At 40.9% G+C, this 22526-nt stretch overlaps 1 protein-coding gene across 2 annotated transcripts in view; it reads right to left on the bottom strand.

The window, feature by feature from the left end:
* Positions 1 to 2030: 2030 nt before the first annotated feature.
* cdh8 (cadherin 8) overlaps positions 2031 to 22526 on the bottom strand; it is a 119043-nt gene continuing 98547 nt past the window's right edge. The window contains exons 8-12 of one of the 2 annotated variants that reach the window (XM_049604441.1): positions 15481 to 15617; positions 10921 to 11042; positions 10079 to 10196; positions 4329 to 4580; positions 2031 to 4143 (exon numbers count right to left, since the gene is read on the bottom strand). In XM_049604441.1, coding sequence (XP_049460398.1) covers positions 3650 to 4143; positions 4329 to 4580; positions 10079 to 10196; positions 10921 to 11042; positions 15481 to 15617 — 1123 coding nt within the window. In that variant the 3' untranslated portion in view covers positions 2031 to 3649. The remainder of the gene's footprint in view (positions 4144 to 4328; positions 4581 to 10078; positions 10197 to 10920; positions 11043 to 15480; positions 15618 to 22526) is intronic. The other variant, XM_049604451.1, reaches the window with a different exon arrangement.

Raw genomic sequence — 22526 nt, 5'->3', positions numbered from 1 at the left:
AAGCATTTGACATTTTTTTTCCTCCCAGCTGATGTGTTTTCCTATCTTGCTGCTCTTTTGGGGTGCAGGTTCAGTAAAGCTGTAATAATAGAATGTTGAGTCAAGTGGGTTAAAAGTCCATTTTTGCTTTCCACAGCAGCAGGAAAGACAGTGAAACAGACTTTTATAGCATTCAAGGAGCACAGGGCCAGAATGTGCTAGGTGACTAAGTGAAGAACAGCCTGGGAAATATAATGGTACCAGTTTTATTTTATCTTTATCACAGTGTTTGATGATGCATAGGCCTGCAGAGGCATTTTTAGAGATTCAGCACAGCCGTCCTGTTGTTTTGACAATGAGTCCAGTTGCGCTTCCTGCTTTTAGATTCTGTTGTTGGATATTATTCTGTGATGTTCAAGGCTTTCCAGGAGCTATTTTGTGATGAAATGTTGCAATTTACTTTTTTGGTGAATCCACTTTCAGCCAAACTGCTTTCACTTTACAACGACAAAAAAATGGACCACCACACAGCAAAACAGATCCAGAAATTCATTGCAGGGGAAACTAACATTTTTATTTATTTATTTATTTTTTGCTAAAGTATTTTCCTTTCATAAAGTTGAGGGAATCACAAGACACAGACTTGAAAAAGATCGCTCTGATGTTTTGTCCTTAGTGTGGGTCAAGTTCCAAAAGCACTGGATACTACGGTTCCAATACTGCAACCAATAGCATGTTTTGTTAGTCCCTCCATGCCTGGTTAACTCCTGCGTCTTTCAAATTCCACACTTCAAGCAACCCTGTCCCCAAAAGAAAATGCTGGCATTGTACATTGCTGCAAACCATGAATATGTTACATTTGTACGTTTCATAGATGTCATATTAAGAACATATTGACAGATGAACTGACTCTGTTGTCAGGGGGTGGAGGGATCGGTGAATAGCTTGTCACCTACACAAGATGCCTGGCAAGCTGCGGACCACTGCAGACCTTTGTTTGAGACCAAAACACAACACAACTGATTAGGTTTTAGTGACCCATGGCTGTTTCCAGTGGCTTTTCAGTCACCAAACATGGGTGTTCTTTGGCGACATGAAGCTGTGATTCCTGTGGGTTTTAGCCAGCAAACATGGGTATTTTGCAGCAACCTGTCGTTGTTTTTTCAGCAGCTTTTTAGTCACCAAACATGGGTGTTTTATAGCAACCTGTCATTTTTCCAGTGACTTTTTAAAAATGAATATTTGGCTTTTGCCGTTATTCAGTATGACAGGATTTAAGCATGAAAAAAGGAGAGAGAGAGGGGGGATGACATGCAGCCACTGTGGCAAGGACATTGCCTTTGTACATGGGACACCTGCTTTGCCCATCCAGTGCCTTTTTAGTCACTAAAAGGTGTTTTGTAGCGACCCGTTTCTGTTTTTCCACTGTGGATAATGCCAAGAAAAGCAATTGAATTTACAGAGATGTCCCCACTTTTCCCAGGGCGATTGTGCCCCAAGAAATGGATATTTTAAGCCAGAACACGATGTGTTCTTAAACAAAAAGCAACTGTTTTTTATGCCTAAACCTAACCACACATTAACCACAGCATTTTTGGAGCATAGAGTTTCAGTGTATCCACTTCATGACAATGTATAAATGTAACATATCCATGGTTTGCAGAAATGTAAAATGTCAACATTATTTCTGGTGATTGGATTGCTTCAAGATTGTAACACAGACTTTGTTACAAACTTGTAGTTTTAGAGCCCAGGCCAAGATAACCTTGATGACATCACTATGACATCATCCTCAAATGATGGGTTATTTCCTCAAACTTTAGACAGCTCCCTCCAGAGCCACAGATGACATTATATAACTATGTTTACGGGCTGAGTAGTACTCCACCAGTAAACTGAACCTTGTGTAAAATGGCCGGACTGCCCCTTTAACAGTATTAATGTTCTGTCTGCAACTTTTGCTTGTCTGTAACTCATCAGCATAATAAAACCACACCAATTCAGCAATATTTATAAAAATATATTTCACAAAGTAGGAAACAATACAGGGTATCTTAGATTACAGTACAGGGAGTAAATAATTGAACATACACATTTATAAGCATTAAAGCACAGTACAAAATATGATCTGCATGTAGGACTATTCCATATATATTGTTTAGTCTACAGAGAACTGCCATAATACTGTATCAGTACAAACTGAGTTTGCACGCAGCTGTAGTGCCATTGAAATTCTCATTATGTGCAAGAGCTAACGTGCAGAGACAAACCTACCACCTCATTGAAAGCTAATGACGTTAGCAGTAACTCTATGTACAGTACAAGTCTTTTTTATTGATATCATACAGTGTAAGCACAATATGCACATGGTCTGGATTTGTGTCTTCGTTTTTCTTGGGCTGATGCAATCTGTGTTTCCTAAATGAGATTTGATGTTTGGAAGGAGTCACGTACTCAGGTATCAATTGGACTATTGTGCTCAGATGCTCACTGGCATGTACCTCAGAATATATTATGGGATATATTTTACACAGAATTAGGATGTGTCAGAAAGGTCCCATTCCTGCAGTCCCAATTAATTAGATCATCTGTATTGTTAGAGTAACTTAGAGCTCTTGTTTGTTTCTTGCTTACATCTAGTCTATATTATCAACTGCAATAAATTCATGATATGGTTTGGCTGTTATGACATAGTGTTCAAGTGGTGGAAAAAACAGCTGAATGTGAAATAATCTTAACACTCACTTCAAATTGTCAGCACAGAAAGAAAATTATTTAAGAACAGAAATACAATAACTCATAGAACAATAATGAAGAATCAACACATCTCTTGTCAAAAAACAGTAGATTACAATTGTATTTAATGTTGCTTCTGTAAAAAGAAGGCCTCAGAGTTTCTACATTTCTCTTTTTTGTCTTCACTTCAGTCTTTTATAGGCTAGTAACACTTGCGACCCACACCTGTAGCGTGTAAATACAAAGAGTTGTATAAAGCAAGCCTTTCTGGGCTTTAGATAGTTTATAAATGTGGCCACCAGCGAACATATCAAATGATAACAAATTCACCTTAAAGCCAATACTGGTTTGTCTTTTTGCTTTTTTTTTCAAATCATACATACATTCATCATTGTAATGTAGACCATATATTGCTTTTTCATTGTCATTTTGTTTCAGATCACCAATCAGCTGGGTGGCTTACGGAGACATGAAACAAGAGTCCCTCTGCAGCTTCTGAGGTCCGGCTTGCTGTCCATGGAGCATGGAGTGTCCGCTCAAGCTTCAGAGAACCCAACGATATCCGTTATTTCCTTTCATCGGGTAACTACCAGCAATCCCAGGGTTTTTCTGCTACTGGCAGTCACAGCAAATGACTAACACCCAAAATACTGCTAGACACTCCACAACGGAATCTAAGTTACACTCCACAAGAATCATAGATCTCCTAATAAAGACATTGTTTGGCTCAACAATTACAATGCGCTTGACATAGTGGATGACGACTGCTATACCTCACTCTAAGAAGAATACAAAAAGGTGGCCTCCCATGTTATTAACTGTTTTTCTTTTTAAACACCTGTTTCTAAAAGCCAGCAAACCCCCTAGCGTTTAATACACAAGTATGTGGACAGAAAAAAAAATCAGAAAGGTCTTTTTTCTAACAAACCAAAGGTCAGGTCTCGCGGTCGCTCTCGCCCACAGAGTAGAGCTCCCCAAGTCTTCTGAAGCGTGGGCCCCACTCTCTGAGATAGTCATAGTTCTGGTCTGAGTCTGACGACGCCGTCTCCAGTGAGCTGAGGGAGCCAGCAATGGATCCCCGACCCTCGTATCCATAGATCTGGATGGAGTCGTAAGGCGGCGCTGTGGGGTCATTGTCTGCCTCGTGGAGTCGTACATTGATGAATTCGTCCACGTCCACGCCATTTGGGCCAGAGTGCTGGCCCGCCCGGGGCATAAACTGCAGGTCGGGCTTGATGTCCTTGCGTGGCAGGTAACCATTGATGCCATCCGGGTTCTGCAGCGTTGCGATGTCGAATGCTTCCGTGTCCTCCTCGCCGCCTCCTTCATCATCATAACGGATGATATTCTCCCTCACGTCTTCGTCATCCTTTATAATCAGAGGCTCATTCTTGTGTCTCCTCAGGGTCACAAATAGTACAACTATTACTGTCAGAAAGATACATGGAGAGGAAGGAAGACAGAAAGAAGAAGTCTAGGTCAAGCTTTGATGAGTGGATGTTTTGTTAGTGCAAGCAGATCATTCATCGGGGTCAGAGTATTAAAGGCTTCATCTACATCTGTTAAATCACTTCATAGTAATAATCTCACATTGCAAAAAAGAAATACCTCACCTAATAGCAGTATAATGCAGGCCAGGATGGCAATAAGAGCTCCCATACTGAGGCCGATTGGTAAGACGTAGGCCTCCACGTTGCAGGACTGGACAATGCCATCCTTACTGCATCCACAGACTCGGATGGTCAAGGTGTTGGTGCTGCTCATCGGTGGATTCCCATTGTCCGTCACAATGATTGGCAGGAAGTACATCTCCTGTTTCTGTCGCCGGAAGGTATCATGCTTGGCCAGAACACTGATTGAATTGTCTGTCAGAGAGAGGTAAAGCCAGAGATGATTTTTTTTTTCAAGGATGTGTGGAAAACCCATTATTATTCATGGTAGCAACAGACTGAAGTTCTATTATTAAATCGTGTGAAGATCAGTGCAGCATGAGGGTAAACTAATTTCACATCAATCGTCACAAGGCTCTCTAGCACTCTCACGTTCCAATGCCATAGATGGATTTCAGCCACCCTCCTTTTTCTCGACAGTCCAATTTGGGAATTCTGAAGGAAGGCGAGCCTGAGTTTGCTGTCCCCCTTTAAAAGCTGAGGAAATGAAAGGGACCACGGCAGGCGACACTGACTTAGAAGATGGCACATGTCGACCCAAAAAGGTGCCAGCTGCTCTTTGATGACACTTCTGTGAAGCTGTCTGCTCATTAGCTGGCTCTCCTTACCCTGCTCACATTATCAAACACTTGCATTCCCATAAGAATCTACTCCTGCTGATCTTATGGAAAACGTACAAGATTTCTGATAGTCTAACCTTTGCCTCTCTGCTTAAGGGTGTACTGAGAGGGAGGGGAAAATAGATCTGGTGATATACACGCAATACAGAGACAGGCTATGTTGAAACATCTGCATTGACAGAGCAAACTTAATCAAAAGATGGAATGCTTCATGATAGAATTATTTGCTTTGCACAATCTGTAATTGATATGAACATATGCTCAGATTTATTTTCTTATGAGTGCTGCCACAAAGTGGTACGCTCGGCTTTGTGAGCACCAACATGTCCTATTTCATTTGGATCATTCGGCAGTGCATAGTGGGTATGCAATCATCTACTGTACTGTAGTAAAACATCAGGGCTTGTCCTCATATACAGGTCATTTTCATTTTCTCTGCCACTATTGATGGTAAAAATAGAATTAAACATTTCCTGCCCATCAGCCCCTCCATAGAATAAAGCCTGCTACTCAAAGAGAAAGGCAGCTGTGCTGAGAACCTTTAAACAGATTGAACTCAGTGGAGTTACAAGAATGCTCGTTTTATTATCTTTTATATATTAGGGCACATTAAAAGTGTTTTATCGAGCGTCTGATGGATTCTGATGAAAAATCTGTGTACATTGAAATATTAATCATGACATTAACAAAAGCAAAAGCTCATTTGAATTAATTTCTCGCTATAAATAACTTAATATGTGGGTGGTTCCAAATGACAGCAGTGACAGCAGAAGTGACACCAACAGTCTGAAAACTTTCTACACTTCTGAAGTCTCTTAGCTACACACAGCACATTCATGAATGCCAAATCAGTTGGACTTAAAGGGATAGTTCACACCCAAATCAAAAATACATATTCCTCCTTTTACCCGTAGCGCTATTTATCAGTCTAGATAGTTTTGGTGTGAGTTGCAGCATGTTGGAGATATGTCATGAAGATGTCTGCCTTATCTCAGATATATAATGGAACCGGAGGCACTTTTGGTGCTCAAAATGCCAAAAAATACATTAGAGAAAGTCAACAGCAATGTCCTTTCCAGAAACTATGACCCGGTTACTCAAGATAGTCCACAGACTATATTGTGAGCAGTTTCATGTTGGAACTATTTTCTTTCTACCCATCTACACCCATCAACCTTCTCACCATGCAGAAGGAATCATATATCTACGGCTAGTTCACCTAGCTCCACTGAGCTAGCTAAAATTGTAGCTCAGCTAAGGAGAAAGCCATTATTGTTTACTTCCTGTCCATAAGTAGATGCACCCTTCTTTGTGGTGATACAGTTGGCGGGTGTAGTTTGGTAAAAAGAAAATAGTTCCTACATGAGACTACTCAGAACAAGGTCTACATATTGTTTTAAGTAACTGGGTCATGATTTCTAGAAAAAGACTGTTGAATTTTTTTACACTTAAGGCACCACAAGGTGAGTGCCATCTAGTTCCATTATACTGGAGAGAGGGCAGACACCTCTACAGCTGATATCTCCAACACTCAGCAACTCACACCAGAACAGTCTAGACTGATAAAAAGCACTACAGGTGAGAGGAAAAATATGTAATTTTGATTTGGGGTAGAAGAGTCCCTTTAAATGCTTTACTGTAACATAATACCAAAGGACTGGAGGAAGAAAAGATCCAATTCACAATTGTTAGTGAGTTTGTATCACTTTCCTCTCTGTGTATGAATATTTTATTAGTATGTGTAATGTTATTGCATATATGTAATTAATATGTGAATGGTTCAATATTGCATGGGTACGCAACACAGAAATTAATTAATTGGTCTCTACTTACTTAGTCATACTACATTTGGTTCAACCAAAAGTATGCACTAACAAGTAATAGTATTCAGAGCACACTTTACTCAGGTCCAAATGTAATCATAAAAGTCATCTTTTTTGATCATTGTCAGATTGATTTTAAGACATGTTTTTTTTACTGTTTTGCTAAAGGGGGAAAAAGGTTTTGAGAGACACACTACATTAACTCCTTTAGCCCGCAGGCCTCTGAGTGGATGGGCAAGGTGATTGACAGCTGATCTAGCAGGGGCACCGACACAATCAAAGCAAACGTGCACTAGAAAATGTAGCTTACAAACTAAGAACATTGTTGTGTTGGCAGGGTCTAACTAAAGCAAGGGCTCTCTGTCTTTCTGTATGTGTGTCCTTCATATATCTCAGGAACACTTCATCCAATCTACTTCACATTTTACGAGTTTATTGCTGGGGACCCAAGGATGTGTTAAAATTGGTGCAGTTTGGAGATGTGACATGTTATAGATAAATGTTGAATAAAGATGTGAACAGCTTCAGGGCTCTGTGGACGTAGGTTGAGCATGTCTTTGCCTAAGTTTGCTGTTCGATGCTGGATATACTAACACCACAACTGAAATCGTCTTCATTTCCTTGGAGGCAATGAGCACAAGGACATAGCCTACAAGAACAACGCCACTCTGCTATTACAACTCAAACTGTGTATGATGGCCACGCAGGTCTGTGTCTCAGGACCCAAGGAAGAGCAGTGCGGAGTGTTTTGATGGTATGAGAGGTTCTTGAGCAAGCAGCAGCACCACAGGCCACAGGCCAAGCAATCACCCCTTTACGAACAGGCATGTTTTCACTGGTTAAAGAAAAAGGACTACAACAATTAATATCTACACTGACAGATGCTGACATTTTGCAGGTTGGTTTTTACGCTGTTCAGTGTTCTTTAGCTGACAAGCTAATTAGCTTGCAAAATCAGCATCAAATCATTAGCAAGCACTTTTCCCTTGATGGATGTTTGTCTGGTAGCTCATTTAGGAGGTGGAGGTGAAACACAAGACACGTCTCCATGATTGTAGGAGGAGGACACATTAGCTAAAGCCACAACTGGTTTCGTGTGTCTGTGGCTTTTTTGTGCTTTGTCACATTCCATGAGTGACTTCTACTCGGTGGTGTTGTCAGCCTATAACTGAAAAAAAAAAATCTTTGTCTATATAGACACTTTTATTTCAGCTGGACTTTAAAATGATTCTTCATCGAATACTTTATTCATTATTTTCTTTTCCTGGATCTCTTGTGATATCCTTTTATCTTATTATTTTCTTATATTATTGTATTTATATTTTTTTCTTTTTATACACCATGTTTCACTATCAAACAGCATTTAGAGAATAAAGTAAAAGAAGAATTTAATTGTACTGGGAAACCTGTTTTTAACAACACATATAACAATAAACACCTCGACTTTTTACTGAACAGCAGCCAATGTGGCCACAGGTGACAGTTATGGGATAATGCTAAAGGCTAAAACATTGTGTTGCATTAGCATTAGTGGAGAGGAGTCAGAGAGTCACAGAACTGACTCAGTTTTAAAGCAATACCCATCAAAAGTTTGCTAAAATAGCCACCACAAGGAACTGGTCATACCAGGCCAATTTAGACGGTATCTGCAAAACCTCTGAGTGCTCTGAAATGAGCAGGGGGAGCATTTTATTGCCAATGAGTTTAACTTTACCTTTTTGAAAAAAAAGAAGACTGTGTAATTTCTTAACACAATTTAAAAGAGTCAGAAAAGAGTTTCTCTCAGCAGAATTTCATTCTTGGCAGCATGCTGAATGTATGTTGTCTCAATTACTGAGAATGGGATGCTCTGCTCTGTTGCAGCTCCGCCTGCTGAACACAGAGTTGTCAGAGTGCTCGATATCTTCTATACAGCTGGTCAGAACCTTCGCCATCTTCCTCAGCGTGGGCAGCCCCTAACCTCTTCACTGTGCAATCCCTACAATTAGACTCATCATCACAAACAAAAGCAGCACACAGAGGCTCACAGGAGCCTGGCGCTCTTCACTCAAGTGTCTCCCACAGCTGCCGATTCAGATAGAAATAGTCACTGAAGTGCTGGGGGATGTGGCACGATGGGTTTCTTTTCTCTGTTCAGAATTAGCAATGCCATAGACAAGTGGTTGGTGCAGTATGTAATATATAAAGCAGAGCCACAACACATAGTATTTAGTGTGGTTTCAGGCAAGTGAGAAAAATGCAGGGTGTTCTGTTATTGGAGCTGTGCTTGTAGTGGTGAAAGATTTCTAGTGACGGTTTTATCTGTTGCATCATCTTAAGAAACTATTAAATCTCTTCTTAACAAAAGGGCAGGGTTCAGGAACCTCCATGTTTTATGCACTTTGAGGTTGATCCGCAGTTAAGACTGAGTATTTTGCAGCAGTCTGTGCCTGTTAAACAGCCCTTCATTTTTGACTTTCCATTTTCTGACAGGATTTTTACATTTTTTGTATTGGGAAAAATATGATTTTGTTCATTTAGTTATTGCTCAATGTGTGAAAAGCGGTATAAATACACTTAGCCAAGACTATTTTCCCATTGCCTGTGATTATCACACTGGTGTCTCATGCCTCTGCCTGCTAATGTACCTGTTTCAAAAGAAGAAGGTTTTTATATTTCTCAAAAAATGGCAAGTCCGTTTGATGACCTGGTTTTTATGGACTCTTTCCTTCGTCAGAGAGAGGTTGCAGTAAGTTAGCCTGCAGCCCTTGCATTGAAACAGAAGGCTAGTACCATATGAAGATTATTTGCCCCAAGCTGAAAGCATTACACAATGTCATCATGAACACAGCCTGTTCAGAGCCAGTTACGGAGGAGAGGCAGGAGAAGAGGAATGGGATAAAGACAGAGAGAAAAAACAGCAAATAAACCAATCAGAGTATTTAGCAAATAAATTTAGTGCCATCTGCCACACTGCAGCAGCTCCTAGGAAGTCACCCTACATTGAGCTGCAAGACTACCAGGAAAAGCCATTTGGATCCCATTCATTTAGTTTCCCTCAAAATGCACTGGGGAGTAAAAAGAAGCTGGTGTCCAAACAATTTCACATCTGCTAATTGTGAGCTACACTGATCCACCAGATTTCATCTCGAGTATGGCTAACATGCCACGGGTTAGAGATAAGACTGGAAAGCCATTGGAGAAATTTACAGAAACTTCAGTCATTCTGCCACAGAGGAGTTTCTTCTCTGCAGTTTCTTTTGTTGCTCACCTTGGTTGTTTTTGATGGTGAAATTGGGGTTGTTGAGCATCTCCGGGACGAGACGATAGTCAAAGTAGTGGCCCTGGATCGGGTCGTCTTTGTCCACCGCACTGACAGTCTGGATCACCTGTGTTGAAAACAGAGAGACAGGAAGATATACAGTGGAGGGCTCAAAGTCATGAGAGGAGGCAGCCTATTCATTACTCTGTTTTTGCCTTCCGCAGATTGCCTCAGTCTAATACTGGCTGGATCACACCTGATGAAATATATGCCCTATTCATTCCTGGAGTTTGAGATTATTATCAATGAGGTCCTGTCTAGTCTGGCACACTTTCAGGCTCCTGGCTCTATCTGTTAATCTGTCATCATAGGTCTTATCGTGCTGTACGTCTTTATGATTGATTGGAAATTAGAATTCGGGCCCTGCAGGACAGTTTTCCCTTTTTTCCCCTCCTTTCAATAAAGCTCCCTATTGTGCGTACACAGGTCCCCTGAATGAGGTCGATTGATGAGGAGGAGAATGCTAAGTACTTGTCCAGAATTTTTGGCTGGGGGAAGCATTGTGCCATCTGGAGAAGGACATGAAAGACAGTCTTGAATTATGATCCGCTCTGATCAATCCTGACTGCTCTCATTTCCCCTTTGCTCCACGCACACTGTGTCAAGGGAGGACTGTCGCAGGGAAAAAGGGACCGTGCTCCCACCTCTGTAGTTTCTCAGTGAAATAAATAGGCTATAATTCACTGTGGCCAATCATTACAGGGGAGGCGTGAGAGACAGAAAGAAAGGGACAAAGAGAGAGAGAGAAAGATAGATCACTGGTTTGATGGATGAGCTGCTTCTTTCTTTACCTGTCCAGGTTTTCCATTTTCACAGAGAAAGGCCTCGTATTCCGTGGCAAATTCAGGGGCATTGTCGTTAATGTCCATTACTCTGATGGCCACAATCGCCCTCGATATCTGACTGTGATTTCCTGATAGATAGATAGATAGATAGATAGATAGATAGATAGATAGATAGATAGATAGATAGATAGATAGATAGAGCAAATCAAAAAAGAAGAGAGACAAGAGGACATAAACAAGAAAGGACAATGAGTATAACAGAAAACAAATTAATAAATTAAAACAAGGTTACACATGAAATCCCAGGTAAATTCTGTGACCTAGTTTTAATTTCCTTTATTTTCCATCTTTATTTCTCCCTTCATTTCCTGAGCTGATGGGAGGACAGATGATAAGCCACATCAGTCTACATTTCAGCTCGTATTGGCCACACAAAACAGGATTCTAGGCAACAGGAATGGAAAAAAAAAATCCCATCCAAAGTGCTTTTGAAAATCCCCTGTACACTGTAATGTTTAAAACATGAGGGTTAAAACATGCATATTAATGAGTCATTGGTAACTGAAGTCTAAAAAGACAATAAAAGGCAGTTTAATTAGATTAGATTTTGATTGGAATTATTCATCACTGGTAATTGACAGTCCCTTTCGAGAGTCCCCATAAACGGTTGTATTTATTAATCAGCAGTGCAAATGCCAACTTTTAAAGCAACAGTATTAATGTGGCCCCAAGAGGGCCATGTCACTGTGGCCAATGACACTGGTGCATTTTCTATTTTATATGCTATTGATTCATTAATTTATTTGGGGCCATGAAGCTTGCCTCTACTGTCGCCTTATAAGAAGAATGACAGCATGTGAATAACAGGTGCACTTTCTTGATGTTTGGGGTATAAACCTAAGATTTCTCTTCTCTCTAAGAGTCTTAAGTATTTTATTTTTCCATTTATCAAAGATGTTTTTAAATCATAATAACCTGTGCCAACTGTTAACATGTTTGGTTAAAAATTGGTTTTGAAACAAGACTATGTAACTTTTGTTGAACAGCAGCCATTGTAATTACAAGATAACCCTCTCCCTAATTTCTCAAGATTCTCCTGGGCCAACTGCTTAAAAGACATCATCATAGTTATTTAAAGCATCTCCTACACACTACATTTGTATGTTTCTAAACTGCTTTCTCATATACTTTGTTGTGGCAGTGTAATTGCCTAGATTATGATCAGAGATAATCAGAGTTTCTGTCAGGGAAAGAAGCACTGCATTTATGCCACACAAGGAGGGGGTGTGAAGAGGATGTCAGGTGTACAAAGAGCAGGACCTTGACACCAGAATTTCAGATTTGTGTCCAGACTCTGGTCTTTGGTTTGGGCAACACAAGCAACTTGGTTAAGATTAGGAAAAGATAGTTATCATTAATTAAAAAAAAAAGAATTAAAAAAAAAAGGTAATAAGAAAAAATAGTGCTGTAGTCACTATGACTGGAAACTGTCCTACAAAATGTCCTACTTTTTTTCATGAAACAACTACAGTATAAGGCATACCAGGTATGTTAATTTGCAATATTTCCTCGTCATGGCAATAGAAGCATAATTTGCTCGAAATTATGTAACCAACATATTTGCTGTTTCAAATCAGTCGTATATAACGTAATTTCTAGGAGACAGGGCTGTTAAATGTAGTGTACACAAGGCGAAAATGAGTGATTAAGTCAACAAATGGACTCATTCATGCCAGAAAGAGAGCATCTTACTATATAATGATGAAAACTCTGTCTGCCTGTGGGTTTGTCTGTGTGTGTGTGTGTCTGTTCCACGTTTTTCTCCTCACTGACTTGGTCAATCCATGTGAAATTTGGCACAGTGGTAGAGGGTCATGGGAGGATGCGAATGAAGCAATATTACATCAATTGGCCAAAGGGGGACGCTATAGCAACAGATTGAAATTGCAAACTTTGAATGGGCATATCTCATGCCCCGTATGTCATAGAGACATGAAACTTTGCACAGAGATGCCTCTCCTCATGAGGAACAAATTTGCCTCAAGAACACACAACTTCCGGTTATATAGATTTTCCGCCATTTTGAATTTTTTGAAAAACACTTAAAATCGATCTCTTCCTAGGAAGTTTGACCGATCTGCATGAAACTCGGTGAACATAATCTAGGGACCAATATCTAAAGTTCCCTCTTGGCAAAAGTTGGAAAACTTAAAAAACTTAAACTTAAACTTAAAAACTTAAAACTGAGCTTCTATGAGGCAATGAATATTGCGGAGGGCGTGGCTCATCACATAAAGGTGTATAACATCTCAAGGGTTTCACCGATCACCACGCAACTTTGTAGGCATATGACAACACATAATCTGAGGGGACCCCTCCATTATTGACCCCATCAAACAAAATGGGGGCGCTAGAGAGCTAATTTCTTATCTAGGCCTAACCGCCACATCGATTTTTACTAAACTTGGCAGATATGTAGAACAGGACACCTCTTTTTTGGGGGGGGCGGGGGGGGCATTTTGCCTATATTTGACAGGACAGTGAAGCATGACAGGAAGGATGGGAGAGAGAGACAGCAAGGAAGACATGTAGCAAAGAAAGAAGGCCAGATTCCAACCCCCACTGCTGCAACAAGGGCTAGCTGCACCTCTCCCATGTGAACTACCAGTGCACCCCACTTTTAGGTCAATACAACATACTGTAGAAACACTTTAACTATGTGCCTTTCAACGTGCTACCTCAACTACTAATGTACAGTTTTAGCCCACTAACTATCCCACTATTGGCAATGGTACTACTGTACTTTCAATAAAGCAATCGTACAGTCAAATTCACAAAAACTCTGTCTGAATACATTGCTCTTCTTAATGGGTTCAGTTGACTATTTAATCTGCAATTTCCTATCACCTGTATCCCAAACACACACCATGTGAAACTGTACATGGGCAACTGTGCACTCAATGGGTATGGACTAGTCTATAGTATCACAAGTTTGCTAACATTAGCTTATAAACCATTGGTCATACCTGATCATGTGAAGATGTAGCAGCAAAAATCCTAAGTGTAATAACATGAGCTGGGTGGGTTTTTATTCATCATATATTAAACTTTCCATTTGTAATAGTATTTGTGGTATTTCTTCTTTAAAAAGTTACACATTCTTGCTTCAAATTGTATTTGTGTTCCTTGTCTATACTAATTTGTTTTTAATGAAACACAGAGCAGTGAACAGGATGCCCAAGAAAATCAAGGCCACCAGACAGGCCAGAATATGAGTTGAAATAGAGGTAAGCAGTGAGGAGAGTGGAAATTGACAGTCTGATAGACAGTGATAGATGGATTAGGGCAGAGGGAGAGAAGAAAACAGAACCCCCACCCCCCTCCAAAAGTGACTTTCCCTCAGCAGCAGACAGGGAATAGAGTCTGATTAGTCAGATGTCAACTGGTGCGAGGCGGCAGAACGCGCCTCCGTTTGGGTGGCAAATGGCATCGGGATAGAACTGGGAACACATCTATTCCTCTTCACGCCAGAGAAGACACCGGCTTCCCTCCCATCCGTGAAGAATAGCAAAACTGCCATATTTATTTTGGCAAATTCCTATTAGGTGTTCTCAGAGATGCCACTATCTCGAGCCACAGTTACTTTGCCAAGAGGCATGAACACACGCTTTAAATGTATGGGTGCAAGAAATGACAAGGCAACCGGCTTATCAAATGAGACACATTCAATTCCTCCAACGGGCTGCTACGATGGTGGGATTTGTCTGTGCTGCACGGCCAAAACATTATGACAGCGTTTGGGCTTTCATTTATTCTGACAATTAATGTGTGTTTCCTTTGATTAAGGGAAGAAAGGGACAGATAGAGGATGAGACAGGGAGAGAGGGAGATAGAGCAGAAGAGGACAAGAAAAAAAAAGTTACAAGCTGTGTAAATTTCTATTCCAATAGCTTTAAGGGGTACATTAAGCTTTATCACAACATACAGCCCCCCTGAAACAATCTGTATGCAAATAAAGCCTTACATATGGTTTGAGCTGTTTGTAGCTCTGCCGGCAAGATTTTGTACGTAGTCAGTGAGTTTTGCGGTTCGCAGATGTTCTTTAATCTGTAATGGATGCTGGCGTTGGAGCAATCCACTCTGGAGCATGTCTTTAAAACTGTTTATTTGATACGTCTTAATGTTCTTGCACTTCCACAAATTGACTACTGAGCTGTTTAATTCAATCAAAACTCAGCAAATTAACGTATTTAATGCCTCTGTGGATTCAAATGCTAATTGTTTGTGCCATACTCTGGGAGCGATTAAAAGTGCTGGTTTACAAAGCGCTATACTGTTGAACAGTGGATTGTGTGTAGCAGGTCAGTGACTCCTTTGACTGAGAGATCCCATGAAGTGGCTCTGGAGAAGGAGATATTGTGCGTGTTTCCCTCCAGTTCTCAGGTTTTAAAATCTGCGTGCCAGTGAATGTCTATTAGTGTGTTGATTTTTCAAAAATAGGACATTACAATTCACAGGGATGGTGTTCACAGGAGGGCGAGAGCAGAGTCAGGAGACGTTACTTACTGACTTCTGTGGCAGTTACTGTGATGTTATGCCACATGTCTGTCTCCCGGTCCAGCGGTTTGGCCAGTGTGATCTTCCCATCGTCTACGTTGATGTTGAACTGCCTCTCCAGGTCTGTGTGCCGATCGATGAAGTACCTGCAAAGACAATCAGTCATCAGAAATTTGAGCCAAAACTCTCTAGCGAGCCACCACTGCAGCATCTTTTGCAATCCTCTGGGTGTTGTGGCTAACAGTGCCTTATGAGGACATACCTGTAGATCAATGCACAGTGAAAACAAGCAAGGAATCAGTAATTATCTAAGGCCACATTGTCACTAATATCACACTTAGATCTCACAAGTGTTTTACCACTGTTTCAGAAATAATCTCTGTCCATACTAACATGTCCAGAACTGCATTTCACATGACCATTCCCATACACTGGGCATTTAGTACTGGTGTCAACAGGAAGCAGATTGTCTACTCTGTGGCTGGTTGCATAGTTACAGAAAATACAATGGAGATGGCGAGAAGTTGCTCAGACCGACAAGGTGGAACTGTTGAATGAAAGTAACATGAATACAAAGCGGTCAAAGTGGTAGAAAACAAATTGTGAGTTGTTGCAAATTAAATATATCGTAAATTTAGCGGCTGGTCCGGTATATATGCACCGGTGTGTCTCCACCTACCTAGTACATGCCTACATCGCCGGCTTGGTAATGGTGCAGACCCATAAGTCCCTGTTAGGAAGCAAACGTGGATGTCTGCATCATCGTTTTTAAAAGCATCTGTTTCCGTCTATCCAGACTAAAATGAAACCCTGGGATTTTTATGCTACAATAGGGTCAGCGGGGTTTTTAAAGGTCTCTGTTTAATGGCTTCCAAAATGCTGGAGCAGTGTGGACTCTAAGCTAAACAGCAATAGTTTGATTTAAAACAAAAACATATTAGTGTGGATGTAGCCTTAGCAATAATTACAGCCTTCACATGAGCAGCCGGGGACATTGAAACCTACAAAGGTCCAAGAAGCCCTCCCCCTGACCACAGTGACACCTCCCTCCTGCAAAAAAAAGACCATTAGTGCATGTTATGTCAGAGTAAGAGATGGGCTGTTGTTAACCCTGTTTGGGATCTGTCAACACTCAATGGCCCCCAAAGGCTTTTCATTAATGAGTTAGGACAGCATTGTGTCACACATGAGCTCTAACAACAGAGAGGGGTGTGGGAGGGGATAATGGATGTAATGGAGATGAACCAATGACCGGCCTGTTATGTGTGACCTTGTCTGATCCAAATGATTTTGTTTGCTTTTCAAACCACTAGCCATTTTGAGGTCCTTGTCAATAACGCAGCGCACGTTTAAAACTAACCAAACACTGTTTCAAAGGATTTATTTATGACGCGTTCTCCTATGTCGCTGTGACCCTGCCTGTGACACACTGACTTTTTGAGACTTGTACAGTGATAAAAAAAGAATACAGTGGCAAGACATGAAGCTCCACAGAAAAAAGAAAAAAAACTCCAGCAGTGGGTATGAAATTGGAATGCACATAAAAGAGAATTTTCCGATGCCACTTGAAGCTGTGAAATCGCTCCTTCCGCAGAGCCAATTCTTGGGACAAGCCCACACAAAACGGACTAAAAAAGAATCTGTCATTATGGGTCATCTTTGGTTTCACGCGTTTCATTTGCCATTATGTGTGACTGTCATAAACATCCTACTCACCTAAAACACTAGGCTGCGGTGAGTCACGTGAGCTAATTACACCGTGTACCGCACAACTGTTTCCATACCTCCAGGACAAACTGTCTCTGTCCCACTCTCACATCTTCCCTCAGAATCTCCCCCCTCCTCTTACTCACTCAACAGTCAGAAAGTATTTTCTATTCCATCCAGCTGGGTCTCTAGCTTTTCCTAATCCAATCCCCCTATCCAATTCTTTGCAGGCCCCTTCCACACACAGGCATCCCTCGACCACCAGGCGCCCTGCTCACCCTGTCTCCCTTCCATCCTAACCCTGGGTCTTGTAGCATCTTGCAGTGGAGCTGCTCATCCCTATCAGTGCAGACCTGTTGGCAGGAACCCTACAGTTTTTATATGAGAGAGAAGAGACAGGGAGTGATACAGAGGGATGGAGAGAGAAATAGAGAAAGAGCACCAGAGAAAGCCAAAGACAAAGTCACAATAACAACAATTTATATGAAGCAGGGTGCTGCTTATACAAGAATGATAGGAAATGAAATAAATAAACCACTGGCCCAGATTCCAATTGTTGGGGAGATGTACCGAGCCGTGACATTTCCATTTTTGAGATGAAATGGTGTAAAATCCTCTAGACGCCGGGCTGGGAGAGGTCCATAAGGACCCCCCCTACACCCCCCGCCCCACCCCCCTCTACCCCCACCCTCTCTTTCTCTCTTGCCCTGCAGACGCAGAGCACTTTCAAGACAGGCAGACAGCAGCAAACCACCTGGGAGCAGCCTCTCTCCTGCAGACTGAGTGGATCCCAGTCAAACTCTGACAGCCTCACGTGGAAGCGAGGAGACAGACCCTGAAATGTTCTGCCACCTGTCACTCAAACTGACAACGTGATGTGAAAAGAATTAAAAGCAAATAAAAAATGATATCCGGCGTTATACGTGCGCGGTTTTCCTGAGTGTGATGTGCGAGTGTGTGCGCGCGTGCCTCGGTGCGCGGGTCGTCTCGTTTCGGCTTTGCTTCACTTTTCACAGGCCTTTAAACGCCATTGAGTTGACCTCAGTCTAACAGTTAAACATCGCGGAAAGGCTGTTTGTGCACAATATTAGAAAGCAGTGAAGCATTCCTACAACTGATGCAACAGACATCGAAATATACTCAAGCTCAACATAAAACAAACATAATACGCTCATCAGAATGCATCAGTGTGACAGAAGCTGTTCGGTGCATGAAAAAAGATAACCATAAGCTGTAATCAGTGAGATCATTATTCTTTTTTTCCTATTCATTTATGGTTCTCTGGTGCATTGATGTGGTGTCTCTGCACTGCATTTCTCACAGATCGCCTGTCAATCAAACAGTGTGGCCGGGACATCTTCCCTGTTTGAGTTTCTGTGGGTGGCAATCTTTTGTCTCTTTAGCCACGGCGGCTATCATTGCTCATGCTAACTACTCAGTGATTTTTCTTTTTCATCACATAATGTGTGTCAAATGATTTACTCTAGATGTCTGGATGTACCAGACACTGATGTAATTCTAATTACATTTGTCTTAAATGTAATGTTAAAATTGAGAGCAAAATATTAAATACTAATTTAAAATTCTCTCTTGACTGATCTCAGTGGGGGTATATGATAAACCAAGATGGGATCACAACATACCATGGCAACCCACACCATCTGCTACCATCGAACCTTGAGCATTGATCATGTTGCTTTAGGGTGGGTTCTGTATCCCAATGAGGTGCAAACTGACAATGATTAAATCTGACAGAAAAACACTGAACCGAGAAATTCCCTGTGACCTCTACTTCTATGGATTCATGTCAATCAGAGACACTACGGCTTTTTGTTTCCTGAAAAGAGTAACAACTGCAATTGCTAGCACATTTAGCATCAAGTTGGCCCACAGATATATGCACTGTATATGTGAGGGCAATACATGTAAGGCAGTTTGGACCAAAGGGTCAGCCAAATTAAAGGAGCACTCCACAGATTTACATTCATGAGGAGTATAACTCAACTTGTGAAAACAAATGTTTCTTGTCCTCTGTGGCTCTGGAAGGAGCTGTCTGAGAAAATAAGCCCCATGACAACATCAGATTTATAAGCCTAATGAAAATGCTATCAGGTTGCATTTTGAGAAATGTGGGATCTAGTGTTTTCCACAAATCTTGACCATATTAGGGAATAAAAATCAAGTACAAAAGTTTTTTTTTTTGGATGTGTGTGCAATGAAGGATAATATATATATATATATATATATATATATATATATATATACTGTACATATATGTATACATTACAATAAATTAAAGTGAGACCTAGGGACTTTTGATTACTATCAGCCTCTGGCCACAAGTGATAATTACATGACATTATAAATGCTTTGTGCAGCAGTGCAGACGGCTCTCATTCACCATTCATACTTACACCTATGAAAAGGTATGCACTATAGTTCATATATAACCCATGTAATCATGTGCCAGGAGACTGTTATCATGTGACCTATGCACTGTAGGCTGTCAAGTCAGGTTACGTAGTATAAAGAGTGATACATTCTTCAAAGGGAGGCGGTCAGGGTGGATGGATGGGTCACACAAACACAGAACTTTGACCCAGGAAACCACTGTTTGTGTCCCATGTGAAACTAAGAGTCAGTGCTGAGTTATTTTAAGTCATGTGTGTAAAGCCTTCTATGGACTGTGAGATTGCATGATGACAGCGCCTACTGAATCACAGGCTACGACCTATGATGGGTTAGGATGCTGCACGGGTTATTACTTTTCCACCAGTGAAGCACAATATAGAGGGTCACATTATTAAATAACCTAAAGTATTGTGGGCAATTTATACTGCGATATGTCTGTATATGTGTTTGCTAGCTGCAACTCAACCGCTATTTCCCTCCATGCTTCGTCCTTCTTTATGCGATCATGGTAAGAGCTGGAGGACAAACAGGTAAAGCCTCTGCTGCCACAAGTCCACAAGATTTTCCTCTTTGCTGGAATCCCACAAATTTCTTTTAACACATTTTGCCTCCATGGCAAGCTGTTATCCGTCTGTTTGTTTGGGTTAAGTACCAGTTTGTCATTACATGCTGCATTTCTATTGGTTGGTCAGTAGACGTAGGTTGTAACAGCAGTCACACAGAAATATTGACACTGTCAGAATGTTATCCCCTCCATTTGAACACAAGACCATGACAACAGCCATCTTTGAACCTCTTTCACTGCATGACATAGGACCACTGTTTTAGAGCCACAACCAAAGATTTCACCACTTTTCTTTCATGTTGGTCGTCTTTCGTCTGGGACAGCTCAAACGTGACGACTCCCAACCATGACTCTTCACCTAAACCTAACCTACACTAGCTGGTAGGGGGCACTAATTCCATTGTATGCAGATGAGTTAAATGGCACCATACATAGACAAGAGTTATGAAACTAGGAAATTAACTCGGTAATATAGCAATTTCTTGGTACAATAAAGCTACTAATCATACCAGACCGGGTGAGAGTGTATTTAATTGATAATGGTGTTTTATTGCTTGTGAATTCAAAATGTGATTTGTATGAATTTGTATTTTTTTCTTTGTTCAAAATTACATAGCTTCATTTATTTTGATAATTATGACTGTCTAAGCACTCATAATAAATCAGAGTTGAAAAATAAACTTGTCAGTGCTCTCTGATGGACCTAAAGACACTGCCTATAAACTCACTGAATAATAATAATAACTGAATAAACTCAAAAGTATTTTTGTCATGCTGCATTTCCATTTCTCCTTACTTATCAGTCAACATGTATTCAAATGTTGATCAACGCTATATGTCATCAGCTAAATGAGAGCTACACCTATACAATATAAGCCGTGCCATTGTATTGGTCAGGCTCTAGTTAGCACCTCTACAGGGTGCGCATTATCACAAAATTAAAGGCCTAAAGGTTAAGCAGCCAAGAAAAGATTTCTGCTTAACTGTGTGTTTGTGCTTTTTCACACCTCTGTATGTGTGCCCAGTAGGTGTTGCTTTGCTCTGTTAGAGTGTGAATGTGTGTGAGTGACTGAGTGCCTGTACAAGTTGGAGGGAGAAGAAGAGGTGAAAAGATCGAGAACAAATGCTTTTTTTTTTTTCCTTGCTGTCTGCAGAGAACAAAATGCCTCTGTGACATTCCTGCTTGTTATTAGGTCAGTAATTCCAGTGGGAAGACCACAGATGTAGAACTAATTTTTGCCGTCCCCTGAATGCTGACCAGTTGTGTTTTAACACAACATTTTATTCAGGTTGGCCCTTTCACCAGGAAGGTGATTTCCATAAGAGTCAAAAGTAAATCATAAATATAGGCCTTCCTGACATTAAAATTCCATTTATTTCAAAACCAACTAGTTTACATGACTGCTTGTATTACAATATGCAGCATGTTAGCTGCCAGCTGTGCTAAAACAACATAAGAAAACCTGCAGTAAGAAACAAGTTTCACAGAATTCCATTACAATTTTCCCCAACAACAGAAGAAAAATTAGAGAATGAAAACAAACAAACAAAAACTGTTAATCAAATGTATTTAAAATCCATATGACAATGCTTTTCACAGTATCAATATTTTGTACTAAAATATAGTTACAGCTTTTCTGTGAAATAGCAGTTCATGTCAGACAGCCATAGTGACTGCCAGATGTCACATTGCTTTTTATTTGTGATCAGTCAGGTAGAAAACGACAGAGCACAGGCTCCAGAGAGAAGCAATACTGAGGGAGTATTTCATGGAGTGCACCTGAAATGTTGTTGGTTGGATGCATTAAGTACAGCTAAGGGGTTGTTTGTCTCTTGAGTGCAGAGGACATGGCAGCCCACCAGAGCACTCGCCCCGAGTGGTTTAGACTCAGACTGGTTCAGTCTGGTCCAGCTGGAGGGGGGATTGAGACGCAGAGTGATTCTGCTCGTTCAGATGGTGGTCAGGACAAAGTCCACACTCATTTTGCCATTACTGCTGCCACTCTTGTACCTTACAGCTTTCTTTTTAGGAGCTCCTTCTCTTACCAACTTTCAAAACAGAAAGTTAAAGAAAAAGAAACTAAGGGGGAGAGAAAAAGACGAATACAATTCTAGGCCAGGGCCAGCCATAAGCTTTCTGTGAATGATGGATATGTTAACTGACACATTCACTGCTGGTTTCACACAGATACTTTGGGACTCACCCATTTTCTGGACAAACCTTGAAATACATACAAAGTTTGTGGTTAATTAAATTCTTCAAATCACCTTCACAATCAAAGAAATAATATTTTCTACAGTAACAGCCCTGTCTGTGTCTGTTTACTTCACCCTTTTTTGTTACTGATAAAATACCTGAAGACTGTAGGCC

The sequence above is a fragment of the Epinephelus fuscoguttatus genome, linkage group LG2, assembly GCF_011397635.1.
Source record: "Epinephelus fuscoguttatus linkage group LG2, E.fuscoguttatus.final_Chr_v1".
Classification (NCBI taxonomy): Eukaryota; Metazoa; Chordata; class Actinopteri; order Perciformes; family Serranidae; genus Epinephelus; species Epinephelus fuscoguttatus.
This window is presented reverse-complemented; position numbering and strand designations above follow the sequence as displayed.